Source organism: Cetorhinus maximus, chromosome 30 (assembly GCF_964194155.1).
Source record: "Cetorhinus maximus chromosome 30, sCetMax3.hap1.1, whole genome shotgun sequence".
NCBI classification, from domain to species: domain Eukaryota; kingdom Metazoa; phylum Chordata; class Chondrichthyes; order Lamniformes; family Cetorhinidae; genus Cetorhinus; species Cetorhinus maximus.
This window is the reverse complement of record NC_135908.1, coordinates 19,027,861-19,046,652: the sequence shown is the minus strand read 5'-3', so window position 1 is coordinate 19,046,652 and position 18,792 is coordinate 19,027,861. Positions and strand designations below refer to the sequence as shown.

Sequence of the window (18,792 nt, the reverse complement as noted above, 5' to 3'; positions counted from 1 at the left end):
GGAAAAAACCTCTGCAAAGAAATGTCACACTGCTTTGAAAGAATGGGCCCCACAATCACAGCCCTTTATAAAGAAAGGCTGCTATCCATCAGTCTGCTTTAGAAAAAGTATCTGGAGTCTTTGGCAAGGAAGACATGCATTGATATAGCGCCTTTCACAACCTCAAGGATGTGCCAAAGTGCTTACAGCCATTGAAGTACCTTTTTGGGGTGTGGTCTCTGTTGTAATGGTGTTAAATGTTCGGCAGGAATGTTCCCACTTTAAATAATGTGGAGGGGGCCCCCCAGCGTTAGCACAAACTTACATTCAGGGCCAGTCAACAAAGTGGGGGGGGTGGTCCCACCACAAGGAGTCTTTTTATTGGTTCCCCCGGTTCTTCCTGTGATTTTTCTGCTATTCTCTGAGTGTCCAGTTTCGGGGCGATACAGCCATGGGCACCCCAAGTGGGCAGGATGTGCCAGCGGGGGGGGGTGCTCGATCTGTTTGATATCCCCCCACCCCCCCGCCCCCCCACCCCCTAGCTCGACGTCGCTGGGGTAATCGGGCCGGGACCCTGGTCGAGGCGGAGTACAGTTGTGCTCAGGATGTTCCTGCGATTTGCTTCCCCAGCCCGGGTTCGCTCCCTCCGGACGCAGCCGAGGGCCTTCCGCTGGGACCTGTCTCCTCGAGAGAAGGCCGGCCTTTTCCCCCCACACCCCCCCGCCCCCCCTCACCACCACCGCTTCTCATCAGCTTCAAAACTATTTCGCCATTTATTCGGGTTTGAAATTAGACACAGAAGCCTTTTCGAATTCTTCTTTCGAAGGTGCAGCTCTCTTGCCCGAGCAGTTGCCACGGCGACGGCTCGGATGCGGATATTTTCTGCTGAGGTGTTCTGTTTGTAGTCTGTGGTTTTCCTTTGGTGTGGGAGGGACTTTCAGCCGACTGAACAGTGTCTGAATATTTTCTCTAACCGCACCCAGATCCGATTCCCTATGATCATCCCTCTCCCCGGCTCGGTGGGTACAACACGCTGTAGCTGTGTCTGGCCGGGTCTGTGCAAGAGGGAGAATGGAATGACCGCTCTGAAAACCAGCGACAGGATGGGCAGTCACAGGTGAGTGCCAACTGCTGTGCCTTTTGTGATATATATGGCCCTTGGCGCCCTGTTGCAAGCTGGGGGGCGTCTGTGGACTGGGCTGCTTATCCCAGTTTACGCTGTGCCTATGGATTGTGAAAACTTACAGCTGCGGGTTTAAACTGGCCGTTTGGAATCTGCCCGGGGGAGGATTCAGCCAGCATGTGTAACAGCTCTGAAAATAATCCCCGGAAAGTCGAGCTGCTGAGCAGGGCTCCTTACCCTCTTAAAGAAGCAGAAATCTCGCGGGCTGCAGACTCTGCGTCTGGTCCGACTTTTGGTCCCACTGTTGTTCCGGGCTGTTTAAGGTGGACCTGTCGGAGCATGTTATTCCCAGGGTAACTGCTGGCAGCAGCCCCCCTACACCCCCCACCCCCACCCCCACACCCCACCACCCCCACCACCCCCCACCTACACCCCCACACCCCCACCCCCACCCCCACACCCCACCACCCCCACCCCCCCCTACACCCCCCACCCCCACCCCCACACCCACACCCCACCACCCCCACCACCACCCCCCCTACACCCCCCACCCCCCCACCCCCACCCCCACACCCCACCACCCCACACCCCCCACCCCCACTGGTGCCTCTACATTGCTTTAAGCAGGAACATTCCTGCGGGCTGCCCAAGCCAAACATTTAAACACCGTAATCACTGGAATCCCGGAACATTCCCTGGTACGCTGTGGTGGGGCTAGGGTGGGGAGAGGCTGCCCGGCCGAAACCGACCACAAAGCGCCTCAGTAAATTCCTCCAAATGTACGGCGGCCGTACCTGTGGATGCAGACGGGGCCTCATCGCCGTGGCCCCTTTAAGAGGCATTTCAATCGACCGACTATTCTGTCAGCCAGGAACAGCTGTGTAATGTAGCATCATGTGATTATGTACAACTTCAACGGTAAACATGTAGCACAAACACTGACCTTCAACAGATATTGAAGGAGCCTTAGTGGCAGGTTAATGGCTGCTTCACGCCACAGAAAGGGACTTTGGAATATGTCAATTCTGACAAATGGAGGAGCTAGTCAAGGGGCATTATTCGCCGCCCAGCAGGTGAGGCTTGACGAATGTCTTTCTTTGACAAGAGCCAGATTAATCGCCTGAAATGGAGGCTGACAGAATTGTGATCTGGGCCTGTGCCGAGGTTGCATTGCTGGCTTGGAGCACAGGAGTGAATTATAACCCCCAAAAGTGGCGTTGGGTCAGATGTTGTTTACTCTTTCATGGGGTGTGGGCATCACTGGCTGGGCCAGCATTTATTGCCCATCCCTAATTGCCCCTTGAGAAGGTGGTGGTGAGCTGCCTTCTTGAGCAGCTGCAGTCCATATGGTGTAGGTACACCCACCGTGCTGTTAGGGAGGGAGTTCCAGGATTTTGACCCAGTGACAGTGAAGGAACGGCCGATATGTTTCCAAGTCAGGATGGTTTGTAGCCTGGAGTTGAACTTCCAGGTGGTGGTGCTCCCATGTGTCTGCTGCCCTTGCCCTTCTAGTTGGCAGCAGTCACAGGTTTGGAAGGAGCTGTCAGCCTGGTGAGTTGTTACAGTGCATCTCGTAGATGGTACACACGGATGCCACTGTGCGTCGGTGGTGGAGGGAGTGAATGTTTAAGATGATGGATGTGGTGCCAATCAAGCGGGCTGCTTTGTCCTGGACGGTGTCAGGTTTCTTGAGTGTTGTGGGAGCTGCACACATCCAGGCAAGTGGGGAGTATTCCATCACACTCCTGACTTGTGCCTTGTCGATGGTGGACAGGGTTTTGGGGAGTCAGGAGGTGAGTTACTCACCACAGGATTCCCAGCCTCTGACCTGCTCTTGTAGCCACAGTATTTATATGGCTGATGATTTATATGTTTATACGGACTCGAAACGTTAACTGTGTTCCTCTCCACAGACGCTGTCAGACCTGCTGAGTTTTTCCAGCAATTTTTGTTTTTGTTTCAGATTTCCAGCATCCGCAGTATTTTGCTTTTATTTATATGGCTGGTCCAGTTCAGTTTCTGGCCAATGGACAGATGTTAACGTTTTTAAAAAATCTCAAAGCCCACCCCTAGCTCTGGGCTTAATGGATGCAACACTAGGGATGGCAGTGAGCCCATTCCCGGGATGTGGGTTAGTGATTTAAATATTTCAGTGAGGTTGGCAGCCTCTGTTTTAAAATCTGGCTGATCAGGTTCCAATAGCTGAAAGGAGGCAAACAAAAGTCAGGGAGTAGCTAAGCGTCTTTTCAGCACTGCCTGTGGGCCGGGGCAGCTGGAGTAACTCCCCCACCAACCCCACCGAGCCCCCAAAATTCCCACCCCCTTCAGATGCCCCTGTTCCAAACAAAGACTGACTGCTCCCCACCTCCCCCCCACCAGAGTTGAGGATTCCCCACCTCCCTACCCAAGGGGATCAGAAACCCCCTTCCCCAAAACCCCCCCAAAACCCCCGTGTCGGTAGGGGAGCCAGAGGTTGGTTTCGCTGCTCTGTACAACAGATCGATTCAGTGACTTTGGGATAGAGACTGACAGGGCTGAGTGATGCCCGACAGTGGAGACTAGTTTCCAGTTAGTAATATGAGCTCAACGCGGAAAGTAAATAATCGTAAGGAATGAGTGTGAGCGGGTCATTGAGCGACATAGCAAACACAGTGCGTGAATGAGCCTTAAACTCTAAATTACCAGCCCACATCCTGGGCATGGGCTGACGGCCAGTTCGAGTGTTGCATCCGTTAAACCCAGAGGTTGGATTTGGCTTTGAGATTGTAAAAATGTTAACATCTGTGCCCTGGCCAGGAACTGAACTGGGTCACTGCGGCTACAACAAGCCAGCCCAAGACGATTTGATTGAGCTGCAGTTTGGTTCCCTCTCTTGACCATTCAGAGCTCTCTGGTTACGTTCTGCTGTCTCACTGGTCAGTCAATGCTTTGGGCCTATTCTGAACTTGCCACCCTCTGGATTTCCTGTTGTCTCTCACGTTGCTCTGATCTGGGCCATTTCTACCCCTTTTTCTGTTTACTCGCTCTGGAGAACGGGGCACCACTCCCCACGAAGGATAAATTGGGGGGAGTAGCGCAAATTCCCCGGAACAAGCCTGGGGCTTAAAGGATTGAAATAGGAACTTGACTTGTATTCCCTTGAGGTTTGAATGTGGAGAGGTGATTTAACTAAAGGTCCTAGGACTTGACGAGGAAAGTTGACAGGATAATTTGTGGTAATTTGGGAGAATTCATTAAGTATAAAAAAAGGTTAAAACTTAACAAACCAGGCAAGTCATTTACAGGTCGGTATAGGCTTTTTTTCTGTTTTGAAGGTGGACCAGGCCTTGACTTGTCATACAGTCATAGAGTCATAGAGCCCTACAGCACAGAAAAAGGCCCTTCAGCCCATCGAGCCTGCAAACAAGTACCTAACTATTCTAATCCCATTTTCCAGCACTAGGCCCATAGCCTTGTATACCATGGCATCGCAAGTGCACATCCAAATACTTCTTCAATGTTATGAAGGTTTCTGCCTCTACCACCTTTCAGGCAGTGAGTTCCAGATTCCCACCATCCTCTGGGTGAAAAAATTCTTCCTCACATCCCCTCTAAACCTCCTGCCCCTTACCTTAAATCTATGCCCCCTGGTTATTGATCCCTCCACCAAGGGGAAAAGTTCCTTCCTGTCTACCCTATCTATGCCCCTCATAATTTTATACACCTCAATCATGTCCCCCCCTCAATCTCCTCTGCTCCAGGGAAAATAACCCCAGTCTATCCAATCTCTCCTCATAACTAAAACTCTCCAGCCCAGGCAATAAATCTCCTCTGCACTCTCTCTAGTGCAATCACATCCTTCCTATAATGCAGATTCCAGAACTGCACGCAATACTCTAGCTGTGGCCTAACCAGCGTTTTATACAGTTCCAGCATAACCTCCCTGCTCTTATATTCTATACCTCGGCTAATAAAGGCAAGAATCCCATATGCCTTCTTAACCACCTTATTTACCTGTCCCGCTACCTTAAGGGACCAGTGGACATGTACACCAAGGTCCCTCTGATCCTCGGTACTTCCCAGGGTCCTACCATTCATCGTGTATTCCCGTGCCTTGTTTGTCCTGCCCAAATGCATCACCTCACACTTATCCGGATTAAATTCCATTTGCCACTGATCAGCCCATCTGACCAGCCTGTCTATATCCTCCTGTAATCTAAGGCTATCCTCCTCACTATTTACCACCCCACTAATTTTCATATCATCCACGAACTTACTGATCAACCCTCCTACATTCAAATCTAAATCGTTTATATATACCACAAACAGCAAGGGACCCAACACTGATCCCTGTGGAACCCCACTGGACACAGGCATCCAGTCACAAAAACACCCCTTGACCATCACCCTCTGCTTCCTGTCACTCAGCCAATTCTGGATTCAATTTGCCAAATTGCCTTGGATCTCATGGCCTCTTACCTTCGTTATCAGTCTCCCATGTGGGACGTTATCAAAAGCCTTGCTGAAGTCCAAGTAGACTACGTCAAATGCATTGCCCTCATCTACACACCTGGTCACCTCTTTGAAAAATTCAATCAAATTGGTCAGACATGACCTCCCCTTAACTAAACCATGCTGACTGTCCTCGATTAATCCCTGCCTCTCCAAGTGTAGATTAATTCTGTCCCTCAGAATCGCTTCCAATAGTTTCCTGACCACTGAGGTTAGACTGACTGGCCTATAGCTTTGCTGGTTTATCCCTTCCTCCCTTCTTGAATACCGATACCACATTGGCTGTCCTCCAGTCCTCTGGCTTCTTCCTGTGGCCAGAGAGGTATTGAAAATTATTGCCAGCGCCCCTGCTATCTCCTCCCTTGCCTCACTCAACAGCCTGGGATACATTTCATCCGGGCCTGGAGATTTATCTACTTTTAAGCCTGCCAGACCACTCAGAACCTCCTCCCTTTCTATGCTAATTTCTTTAATTATATCACAGTCCTGCCTAATTTCCAAACACACATCGTCCTTCTCACTTGTGAATACCGACACAAAGTATTCATTTAGAACCCTACCTACATCTTCCGGCTCCACACACAAATTACCACTATGGCCCTTAATGGGCCCTACTCTTTCCCTAGTTATCCTCTTACTCTTAATGTACTTGTAAAATAACTTTGGATTTTCCTTTATTTTACCATCTAATGGGTTTTTTCATGCTCCTTTTTGCTCTCCTAATTTCCTTTTTAAGTTCCCCCCTATACATTCTATACTCCTCTAGGACTTCTGCTGTTTTGAGTCCTCAGTATCTGCCATAAGCCTCCCTTTTTCTCTTTATCCAATCCTGTATATCCCTCGACATCCAGGGTTCTCTAGATTTGTTGGTCCCGCCCTTTGTCTTTACTGGAATATGTTGGCCCTGTACTCTCCCTATTTCCTTCTTGAATGAGTCCCACTGCTCTGACGCAGATTTACCTAAAAATAGCTGCTTCCAGTCCACTCTGGCCAAACCATATCTGATCTTATTAAAATTGGCCTTCCCCAATTTAGAACTCTGATTTCTGGTGCATCCTTGTCCTTTCCACAACAACCTTGAATCTAACAGAGTTATGATCACTATCTGCTAAATGCTCCCCCCTGATACCTCTACCACTTGCCTGGCTTCATTCCCTAAAACTAAGTCCAGGACCTTCTACGTACTGGCTTAAAAAGCTCTCCTGGATGCATTTTAAGAATTCCACTCCCTCTAAACCTGTCACACTGTGACTAAACCTGTCACATGGTCTTCTCTTGTAGTTTTGCACTGTTGTGAGACTGTCCCCTGTGATGGTCTCCTCTGCTGTTTTTTTTAATTTGTTCATGGGATGTGGGTGTCACTGGCTAGGCCAGCATTTATTGCCCATCCCTAATTGCCCTCATTCAGAGGTCATTTAAGAGTCTGTGGGTCTGGAGTCACATGTAGGCCAGACCAGGTAAGGATGGCAGATTTCCTTCCCTAAAGGGCATTAATGAACCAGGTGGGTTTTTATGACAATTGACAATGGTTTTGTGATCATCATCAGACTGTTAATTCCAGGCTTTTATTGAATTCAAATGTCATTACCCTGGGTCTCTGGAATACTAGTCCGGTGACAATGTCACTATGTGTCGAGGGATGTTGGCTCGCTCCTTTTATGCTGTTTCCAGTCCCTGGATCTCCTGTGATGCGATTTGTACTTGATGTGATTGAGTTAGTCCCGACTATCCAAAGCAAAGCAGGTGAAGACAACATAGGATCTTGATAATACAATTAAGATCAGGAGTTTAAAGAGGGTTGCAATCGCACTTTAACAATTGTAGACAGTTACCTGAGTTCATTATATGGGCCTGAACAGCTTAAGAAGCAAAATATCACCACGAGGACCCTTAGCAACCTCAGTAGTTGAAAGGTTGTTGTTAACAGGATTAAACACTTGAACATCATTTCCTCGAATGTTAACACAATTAATACAATTGAATCCCAACCTACGCTCTGTTTAAAAAAAGATTCAACAGGAACTGGAAAGCTATTTCCTTTTGAGTTTGGGAGAATCCAGACAAGGGGACAAAACTGAAACTAAATCAGGAACCACTTTTTCATGTAGAGGACAGAGTAAACCTGGAAATCTCCCCACCATCGATGCTGTGGCTGCTGGGTGTCCAGTGAAGCACCCAGATATTTTTATTAAATAAGTGTGATAATTATGGGTTTATTTAGTGTGTAATGTACCTTATAAGGGTTGTTAAGGAAAATCACATGATCTTCAGTACCCAATAGGAGAGTAGCGTGGATAACATACGAATACACTTGTATATATAGGCCTGGCTATCAAATCGCAAACGCCGATGCCCTTAGTCGTTTACAAGTAAATGATGAGCACGTCCCAGTTCCACAGGAGCTTGTTTTACTGTTAAATTTCTTAGATTCCTCGCCGGTATGTGCTTGACAGATCAGAGGCTGGACAAGCCGGGACCCAGCCCTATCTCAAGTACAAGAACAAGTGCTTCATAGTTGGTCACAAGAGCCCGCATCTGACGAAATGAAACCATACTTTAACAAAAGACATGAAATAACCAGCCAGGATGGCGTCTTATTCTAGGGAGCACGAGTGATAGTTCCTCCAAAGGGAAGGGAGCCACTTCTAATTGAACTACACAGTGCCCAACCAGGAATATCCTGAATGAAGATCATAGCTCACAGCTATCTATGGTGGCCTGGGATGGATGGTGAAATAGAGAGTTTAGTGAAGAATTGTGTGCAATGTCAGCAACTGCAAAAGTTACCTTCAACAGCTCCATTACACCCATGGGAGTGGCCAGAAAGACGCTGGGTGCGGTTACACATTGACTGTGGGACCTTGCATGGGAACAGTGTTTCTGCTCATTGTTGATGCCCATTCAAAATGGATGGACGTATATGAGGTGAAGTCACCAACGTCTTCTGCTACAATTGAGAAACTACATCAAAGTTTTGCCATTAATGGACCACCAAAAATGGTCGTTTCTAATAATGGCACGGCATTTACGGCTGAGTTTATCAGGCTCAGCGGTATCAGTCATGTAAAAACTTCACTATACCACCCTTCCTCAAACGGACTGGCCGAAAGGGCAGTTCAAACATTCAAGGCAGGTATGAAGAAGCTAACTGGAGATTCCTTAGCAACCAAGCTAGCACACTTTCTTTTCCATTATAGGACCACCCCTCACACAACAACAGGTGTCCCACCTGTGGAGTTATTGTTGAAACACCATCACAGGATGAGATTGAGTTAATAATGCCGAATTTAGAGGGGAAGGTGGAAAGGAGTCAGGGAAGCCAGGAAACTAGACATGACTGGAATAGTCATGAGGGGAAATTTACTGTAGGAGAGACAGTATATGTGAAGAAATTTGGAGAAGGACCAAAGGTTACCGGGTGAAGTAAGTGCAGTGACTGGACCTCTATCTTACCACGTGGAGGTGGAAGGCCCAGTCATACAGAGACATGGGGATCATCTAAGGAAGAGAGAAACAGATCACCAAGAGTTGATTCCACCAGTGATCATGGCCGGGTCTACGTTTCCTGTTGAGGATACTCAACCCAGGACTGACATATCTGACGTGTCTGATGTTCCTGTAAGAGTTGAGGATACAGAACCTCAAGTGCTCACCGAAGCACCTGATGTTCAGGAAACTCGGGAAAAGGAGGTTCCTGACAAAGAATCTGACGGTGTAGAGCTGGGACGTTCTGCACGCATAAGGAAACCACTCAAATGACTGAGTTTGTAAATGATTTACCAGTGGAAATATTTTGTTGTTGAGAAATTTGTACTTGTAAATATAAAATGTATATCCAAGTAAAGGGGGAGGGATGTGGTAATTATGGTTTTATTTAGTGTGTAATATACCTTTAAGAATAATGCTTGTTAAGGAAGATCACATGATCTTTAGTACCCAATAGGAGTGTGGGCTACCTCAGTAGTTAGTAGTTAGTTGTGTAGCGATAGAGTTTGAGTTGGCAGCACACGTGTAGTTCCTGCTGAATACCTTTGTAAATAAACTGAAGGGGGGAATTCGCGAGGTACGCAAGTTCCCGACTCAATCCAGAATGTCGCTTGAATGAAAGCTAATCAAAAGAAAAGACCAACGATCGGCTGATTTTCACGACGATTGGGAAGAAACAAAATCTCTGCCTAGGTTCCGGGGGATGGTGAGGTTTTTTTTTCTAACGTGTGTTTTCAAGGTTTGCTTCCCATTGACCCCATTTTCGAAATAAATCAGGAGTCAGTGGCCTCCATCGTAATTTATTAACGGATGACAAGCTTAATTATTGTCAAGGATACATAACCAGGCGGTACTGGGCTGACTACCTGTTATATACCCAGGCCAGGGTTTTACGCGATGTGTCTCCCTCTGGTGGATGCGGCGAGCCATTTAAATCTCCATTCAGTTCGGCGGGTCCGTAATATCGCACCGGGCGGGAGGGGCCATAAAACCCTGGCCCCCAGTCTAATTGCTCTTTATTCATAGAGGGAAAATTGAAGGCTGTGGTCGTGATGGGGGGGTAAATAATGAACAGGTGATCCACTGCTCACTTTGTACCCCAGCTGAAGATGAATCTCCAATGTTGAGAAGAATGTAACATATTTAAAATCTCACCTCTGCCCTCTGCAAGGTCTCAGTCCTTCAGAAGTGTTCAAATACGAGGGTACATTTCCCCACGCCTAACCTTGGTGCAAGATCTGTCTTGGGCACAGGAAGGGAAGGAAAATTAGACAGAAAGGATAATGCATCTGATTTTTGTGCCTACTAAAATTAACGGAGAGACAATTGCACGAGTTCCCGCTACAGGCAACATACCTCACCCAGTGCCCAGGTCATCCAAAGTGCTCAGGTTGGGACCATAGCACACCGCAATATAGTCAGCTCCATTTTCTCCCCCCTCTTCCCTTTGCATTTTCAAAGCAGGCTAAGTGAAAAATTAGAATGTATGATTTATCATTAAGATTACATGGAAGTGTCAATCAGGTCCCTGCAGACTGCACCACTCCCTCATCCTGGAGCCCAGATCATCTCTGATGTCATCCAAAGATTAGAAAGTCCACAATTGTAAAAGTAACTATTGCTTAATGTGAACACCTCCGGTAAAGGCAAGACATTTCTCAATAGAGACAGAAGGTGTTTCAAATGCACAGTGGGCTCTATTTCCCTCTATTATCCTGCTCACTGCCACCTCCCTGTCCACAGTTCAATCCCATCCCCCGCCCTCGCTGGAACTGCCCATCGCTAACCGCCCACCCACCCACAGCCTGCTGGGAAGGTGGGTGGAGTCCAGCATTCTGCCCCATTAATGTCCCATCCTCTACTCCCAAAAACAATCCAGTGGAAGGTAGGGATAAGCCTGGACAGTGATATTAATGACCTTAACTAGGAGTGGCCTCCTCTCCCTCCATACTAGCCCAATAAGTGGACCATTTTTGAGGCTCCCAGCTCAACTGAAGCCTCAGAACACAATCTCCACCTTTCTGGGGTTCAAGGTTCCTCTGGCCCAGTTAACTGCCTTCCATCTTGTCAAGTGGTCCTGTGACGGAATGGCCTGCATTGGCTGCAGCTTGCCCTGGACCCATACTGACCCCTAACCCCGGAAAAATGGCTGAGCCCTGTCCAACCTTGTCCTCATCCCTGCCCAGCCCCCGTTATGATTCACCCCACCCCCATTCTCCTCCGCCAAGTACCACCCTGTCTTGCTCCATCCCATCATCCCCTCCTTGGCCTATTGATGTAGTTGGACCCTGTTTTACATGAGGCCCCCTGCCTGCTTTAGATGGGCGCCTCACTGGCCTAGTTTCCATTGAGGGAGCGGTGGGGTGCAGCAGGAATAACATTCACAACAGCATCCCCCTGCCCACAACCCACCAGCCCACCTCGTTTTTTTATATTCGTTCCTGGGATGAGGGCATCACTGGCTAGGCCAGCATTTATTGGCCATCCCTAATTGCCCTTGTTCAGGGGGTATTTAAAAGTCAACCACATTGCTGTGGGTCTGGAGTCACATGTAGGCCAGACCAGGTAAGGACAGCGGATTTCCTTCCCTAAAGGACATTAGTGAACCAGGTGGGTTTTTATGACAATTGACAATGGCTTCATGGTCATCATTAGACTTTTAACTCCAGATTTTTGTTGGATTCAAATTTCACCAGCTGCCGTGGGATTCGAACCTGGGCCCTCAGAGGGCTGGGTCTCTGGAATACTAGTCCAGTGACGATCTCTTTGAGACTGTGATGTTGTTGTTTGGATATTGCTAATAGGTGCTCGCTCAGCATCAAGTGTTGGAAGAGTGCATCAGGGTCATGACCCGTCAGTTTTAACCTTGAAACTACAGGACTTTCTGGGTGGAACTGGGCTGTGCACAGTAAAAGAAAAAGGAAAGCATAAAGAAGAGGCCATTCAGCCCCTCGAACCCATTCGCTCAATTAGATCAAGGTTGGTCTCCATCTTAACTCCATCTACCCATTTTGGTTTTGTAACCTTTAGCAGCATCGCCTACCAAAAACACCAACCTGGAGGCCTTGCCAAGTGCTTTAAAGTCAATTTGATCATTTTAAAACATAGCCACAATGTGATGTAAGAAAAGCTGCAGCCAATTTGCGCACAGTAAGTTCCTACAAACAGAAAAGTGATAATGAGCTGATTGTTTGTTTGTTTTTTGAATGATATTTGAAAGATAAATATTGGCCAGAATGTTCTGGAGAAACTCCCTACTCTTCTTCCAAATATAAGATCTTTCACTTGCATCTGAGAGGGCAGATAGGACTGGGTTTAACATCTGCTGTCAACGACAGCACCTCTGACAGTGCAGCGCTCCCTCAGCACTGCGCTGAGTGTCAGTGGAGATGATGAATCCAGTTTCTGCTGTTGGTTTTGAGCACTTGCCCAGGTTTGATAAGGTGCCATCATGGGCAGTTCCCTCCCCTCTGTGATTCCCAGGACCGTGAATTGAAGTCCCACTCTGAGACTTGTGGCAGCTATTCCAGGCTGACACTTGAATGCGGCACTGAGGGAGAGCTGCACTGTTAGAGGCGCCATCCTTTGGATGAGATGTAAAATCAAGGCCCTGTCTGCCTGGCCTGATGGATGTAAATGATCCCGGCAGTGTTTGAGGAAGAGTTGTGTCCTGACCAATATTACTCCCTTGACCAAAATCGAAACAGATTAATTAGTCATTAATCTCCTTTGATATTAACACTTAGCTCCCTCGTTTGCCTGGACACCAGTGACCACAATTTATTGGCTGTTTAGGGCTTTAGGTTAGTCTTGAGGCTGTGACAGGCTGCTATATCAATGCAAGTGTTCTCCTTCTAACTGTGTGGTGACTGTAGCAGGAGATGACAATCCCTGTGGTGTCCTGGCAGGTCACCGGGTTACCATGTCCCGGTAAGAGCTGTATTTTATAGTCTAAGCAGAATGCAGCACTTTGACACTGAAACGAGTGTTCAGGGCGGAGTGCCTGTTTAGGCTGTGAGGACGATGAATGTGATGTAAAAGGGAGCAGAGGGAGCTGGGGGTATATGTGCTCAAATCATTGAAGGTGCTGGGACAGATTGAGAAAGCGGCTAATAAAGCATACTGTGCTTTATAAATAGAGTACAAAAGCAGGAAGGTTATGATAAACCTGAATAAAACACTGGTCCGGCCTCAACTGGAATATTGTGTCCAGTTCTGGGCACTGCACTTTAGGAAGGGTGTGAAGGCAATAGAGGGAGTGCAGAAACGGTTCATGAGAATGTGCAACTTCAGTTATGCAGATAGATCGGAGACGTTGGGACTGTTCTCCTCGGAGAAGGGAAGGTTGAGAGGAGGTTTGATCGAGGTGTTCAAAATCAAGAGGAGCCCGGACAGAGTAGATAGGGAGAAACTGTTCCCATTAGCGGAGGGATCGAGAACCAGAGGGAATGGATTTAAGGTGATTGGCAAAAGGAGCAATGGAGACATGAGGAGAAACTTTATCACACAGCGAGTGGTTAAGTGGAATGCGCTGCCTGAGGGTGTGGTGGAGGCAGATTCAATCAAGGCTTTCAGAATAAAATTGGTTAATTATCTGAAGAGAAAAGATTTGTAGGGCTACGGGGAAAAGGCAGAAGAGTGGGACTGGAGGAGTTACTCCTGCAGAGAGCTAGCATCGGCATGATGGGCCAAAGGGCCTCCTCCTGTGCTGTAAGAATTCTAGGGTAAAACAGCAATGCTTTAATTCCACTGATGTTGTTTCTAAACAGCTGGACAGTACATTAGGGAGGTGTGATTCAGCAAAGCATTGGGCTTTTTACGTGGTTTCCTGTTCAAAGCAAGCTCTCGCCAGTCCTCTCAAGAACTCTCTGACCCAATATCAGAAGGTGGCAATCAGGAGGGAATGATGTCAGAGGGTGGAGACCAGCCCTGCACAGAACAGACAAGTAAAATTAGTGGGAAGAGCAATTTGGGTTTGATATTTGCATGGTCACAATGGACAGTGATCAAAGCATTCACTGTTTAACACCTCGGCTCATTTTACTAGGCTGATAGCACGCTATAAACGCATATTGTTGATGGTGGTTTTGTAATGACTTATTTCTCCCTTGATTGATAGAATTAATTCCACTTGTTACTGTCCATCAGTAAGTTCCATCTCTGTTCAGCTGTGATTTGTTGCTGTTTTAGGGATCTGAATACTTGAGAATGATGGTGCGATTGTACACATACTGTACATATGCAAGACAACGCGTTGCCTAAAGCACTTTGGATCTGTTAAATGTATAAATACATAAACTAACCAATCACCTTTGAGATTGTTACAACAGGGTGTCAAGACCCTTCAACGCACATTCCTTGTTCCTCAAGTCCGGGGGGGTTACTGGCTCAGAGGCAGAGACATTACCCACTGCGCCACAAGACCAACTCCACAATAATTTGCCTTAAAATGTGTTGTGCCTGTGGGATCAAACAGCACAGAAACATGCCTATTGGCCCCATCACACCTTTGCTGGCTTTTTGAATGAGCGATCCAATTATTCCCACTGCCCTGCTCTTTCCTCAGGGCCTTTTCAATTGCTTTTTTCAATTTCGATTATTTATCCAATTCTCTTTTGAAAGTTACTATTGAATCTGCTTCCATCAGCATTTCAGGCGGTGCATTCCAGGTTTCAACAATTTGCTGCAGTAAAAAAAAATATGCGAGCAGATACAGTTTCTTCCCATCCTCCTATCATAATTCAGGACACCTCTGCTAAATCTCCCCTAACCCTCTCTTGCTGTACGGAGAGCAGTCGCAGTTTCTCTATATATCCAAAACCCTTCATCTGTTGCCATTCCGGTAAATCTCCTCTGCACCACTAGCACCATCCCTTTCTAAAGCGTGGTGTCCAGAATTAGACCCAGTACCGCACACACACACACACCACGGGCAGTGCTACTTCCGCAGATCATTTCACGAGGAGTTTTAAAGCTTCAAGTTATGAGTTATAAGCGTGAGTTCCGATAAAAACAGGATGAAGGGGAATAAACAACAGGCAATAGTGGGAAGCGTACGGTACCAATATAATCACCAGCATCAAGCTAGTGACTTACTCCTTCCCATGGACTTGTGCTAACAAGCCTTAACACTCAGATCCAATCACAAAGCCATTAGGCACGCCAAGGGAATAGCTCGGTCTTGTCTAACTTGGGCAGGGTGAAGAGTTGTAGAATGATTATTATAGTTGGAGCTTTTCCTAAGAATCATATCATGGCTTCATCTATTCTGTGAAGGAACAGTTATATCCTTTGTACAAATCAGCTGATAAAAACTCTGTGTCTAGACAAGTTTAATTGAAGAATAAATACTGTACTTAGAAGCCAGCAGCTGGTCTTTTTAACAGCTTTGAACTATTGGCAGTTAATTTTCATTAGTTTACAGCTGTATTTAATCTATCCCACATCACAGGAGTAACCCTAGCCCTAATGCACAGTGACTCCATTTCAAAATATACTTTGTGGCTGTAAAGCACGAGAGGACATCCTGATGCTGTGAAAGGCGCTATATAAATGCGTGCCTTTGTGCCAAGCAACTGTTTTCATGATGACCCTTCTTCAACTTCACTGTCACTGAGTCAAAATCCTGGAACTCCCTCCCTAACAGCACTGTGGGTGTACCCACACCACATGGACTGCAGCAGTTCATGAAAGCCATAAGACCATAAGACGTAGGAGCAGAAGTAGGCCATTCGGCCCATCGAGTCTGCTCCACCATTCGATGAGATCATGGCTGATCTGATAATCCTCAACTCCACTTTCCTGCCTTTTCCCCATAACCCTTGATTCCCTTACTGATTAAAAATCTGTCTATCTCAGCCTTGAATATACTTAATGACGCAGCTTCTACAACTCTCTGCAGTAAAGAATTCCACAGATTCACTACCCTCTGAGAGAAGAAATTCCTCCTCATCTTTGTCTTAAATGGGCAACCCCTTACTCTGAGATTATGCCCTCTGGTTCTAGACTCTCCCACAAGGGGAAACAATCTCTTAGCATCTACCCTGTCAAGCCCCCTAAGAATCTTATATGTTTCAATAAGGTCGCCTCTCATCCTTCTAAACTCCAATGAGTACAGGCCCAACCTACTCAACCTCTCCTCATAAGAAAATCCCTCCATACTCGGGGTCAACCTAGTGAACCTTCTCTGGACTGCCTCCAATGCCAGTACATCTTTCCTTAGGTAAGGGAACCAAAACTGTTCACAGTATTCTAGATGTGGTCTAACTAGTGCCTTGTGTAGTTTTAACAAGACTTCCCTATTTTTATATTCCATTCCCTTTGAAATAAAGGCCAGCATTCCATTTGCCTTCCCTATTACCTGCTGAATTTGTATGTTAGGTTTTTGGGATTCATGCACGAGGACCCCCAAATCCCTCTGTGCTGCAGCTTTCTGCAGTCTTTCTCCATTTAAATAATATTCAGCTCCTCTATTCTTCCTGCCAAAGTGCAGAAACTCACATTTTCCCACATTATATTCCAACTGCCACGTTTTTGCCCACTCACTTAACCTGTCTATATCCCTCTGTAGACTCTTAGGGTGGAGTTTTCCAAACCCACTGTGGCGGGCGTGATAGGTGCCTTGCGCAGGAAATATGGCGGGACCCACTTCACCCCGGCGTGAAGGCCGGTCAAAATTGCCCGCTCAGCCCGCCAGTGGTGGGGCCGCGTTTCCCGCCATCAGTCGCTGGGGAACTAATTGGAATACATCAGCATATCATTAACAGGCCATCCCACCAGGCTCTTGAAATCCCGTCGTATCATCCGTCCACATCGGTGGGAACGCTCGCCGACGTGTTTCACTACAGCACACAGGCCACATGCACCGTGGGGGAACTGAGGTGAGTGAGCACCAGCTTCTCCACAGCTCCTCCGCTGTTTACAGGCCTCAGGGGCGCTAGGGGGGTGGGTGTGGGGACAACTGATGCCTGGTCTCGGAGGCGACTGCCAAGGGGGAGGGGTGGGAGTGGTATGCTGCCCTGGCACTGCACCCCGCACACAGGCAATCGAGGTGGGGGTTAGGGTAAGTGAGGGAAATGGCCGCGCATTAGGGACACCTGTATAAACAGACCATGACTCTGCAACTGAGACAGTTCAGGCCCAGCCACAGTGATATGATAGGGGTCAGGCTCCTAGCCTGCCCACCCATGCAAACAATGCACAGGCACCAAGGGGACACCAAGCGCTCCAGACCGTACCACAACCACCCCCACCCCCCGACCTCCCGGCACAGACCTCGAGTCCACCACCACTTTACTGGACCGTGGAGCAGTTGGACTGCACACGTCGTACAATCTCCGCTCCAACACTGGCCATGGAACAGTCACTGCTGGAGATGCTCACAGCCCTTTGCAATCTCAGCATCCCGGTTTGGACCAGTGTCCCCCATGTCACAGGCTGACAGGGCAGCCATGCAGCGCACTCACCTCTGGCCATCCGAGGGGTGACCAGCACTCTCCGGGAAGCAGTAAGGGATGGTCACACAGGCCCAGGGAAGGTGCTAAGTACAACCATGATAACCATGTCTCTCTCTCTCTATCTCTTTCACACTGCACAAGGACCATGTCAGGATCGTGGATCCTGGCGATTTAGCTGTATGCCCGATGGCCTAAAGAGACCATAGAAGATGGAGGAGAGAGCGACAGAGGCTCCTGGCTGCAAGGCACGGCTGGTTGATGCTTAGCGACACCCAGGATCTATAGACGCCGCCTGCCATTCCTGCAGATGACTGAGAGCCAGTGTGACCAACGACTGAACATGTCTAGGGACCTGGTGGCTCACATCTGCCACTTACTGCAGGACTTGGTGCCATGGAGGGCATCCACTGCCAGTGGCTGTGAAAGTAACCACGACACTCAATTTCTATGCCAGTGGCTCCTTTCAGGGCTCCACAGGTGACCTCTGTGGGATTTCACAATCCACCACCCACAAATGCATCCAGGAGGTCATGGATGCCATCTTCTCCATGGCACACAACTGTGTGCATTTTGCCCGGGACTGGGACAGCCAGGATGCGAGGGCCATTGGGTTTGCCCTGATCTTGGGATTCCCACAGGTGCAGGGTGCTCAGGATTGACTGCACTCATGTGTGTGTGTGTGTGTGTGTGTGTGTCGTACAAAGAGGGAGACTCGGAAAGAAACACAAGGAAAGAGGTGAGAGAAAGAATGAGGAAGGGTCGGAGACAAACAGAGAGGTAGAGCACACAGTGAGAAGTGTATCAGAGCCTTAGAGAGAGAGAAAAATGACTGGAAGAGAGCAGAAGAGTGACACAGAAAGAATTTTAAACATGCAGTGTATGTATATCATTTCCGTGTTCATGATTTGAAGTTTAGATACACTTTTTGTTATTCATTCCTAGTTTCCCTGAGAAGCCAATTTAGCCACATTCTTTGTTACACTTGAGTAACTTGCTTGGCCAGTTCAGAGGAAGAACTGAGACTCCATCATAAAAAGCATTTACGTAGCAACTTTCACAACCTCAGAATGTCCTGAAGCACTTTACAGCCAATTAGTTGCTTTTGAATTGTGATCATTGTTGAAACGTGAGAAACATGGTGGCCTATTTGTGAAATCAATGACCAGATAAACTGGTTTCCGTATCTATGCTTCCATTAATTCTTCCTTTTCCCTCACACCGCCCACCCGCCCCCTCACTGTGGTTGACAGGGCCCTC

The 18,792-nt window shown here is 47.7% G+C and overlaps 1 protein-coding gene across 1 annotated transcript in view; it reads left to right on the top strand.

Annotated features, from left to right (window-relative positions):
* The first annotated feature begins 1,054 nt into the window (after positions 1-1,054).
* LOC144670114 (GRAM domain-containing protein 2A-like) overlaps positions 1,055-18,792 on the top strand; it is a 78,693-nt gene continuing 60,955 nt past the window's right edge. The window contains exon 1 of the mRNA XM_078532546.1: positions 1,055-1,096. Within this exon, the coding sequence (XP_078388672.1) occupies positions 1,056-1,096 (41 nt within the window). The 5' untranslated portion in view covers position 1,055. The remainder of the gene's footprint in view (positions 1,097-18,792) is intronic.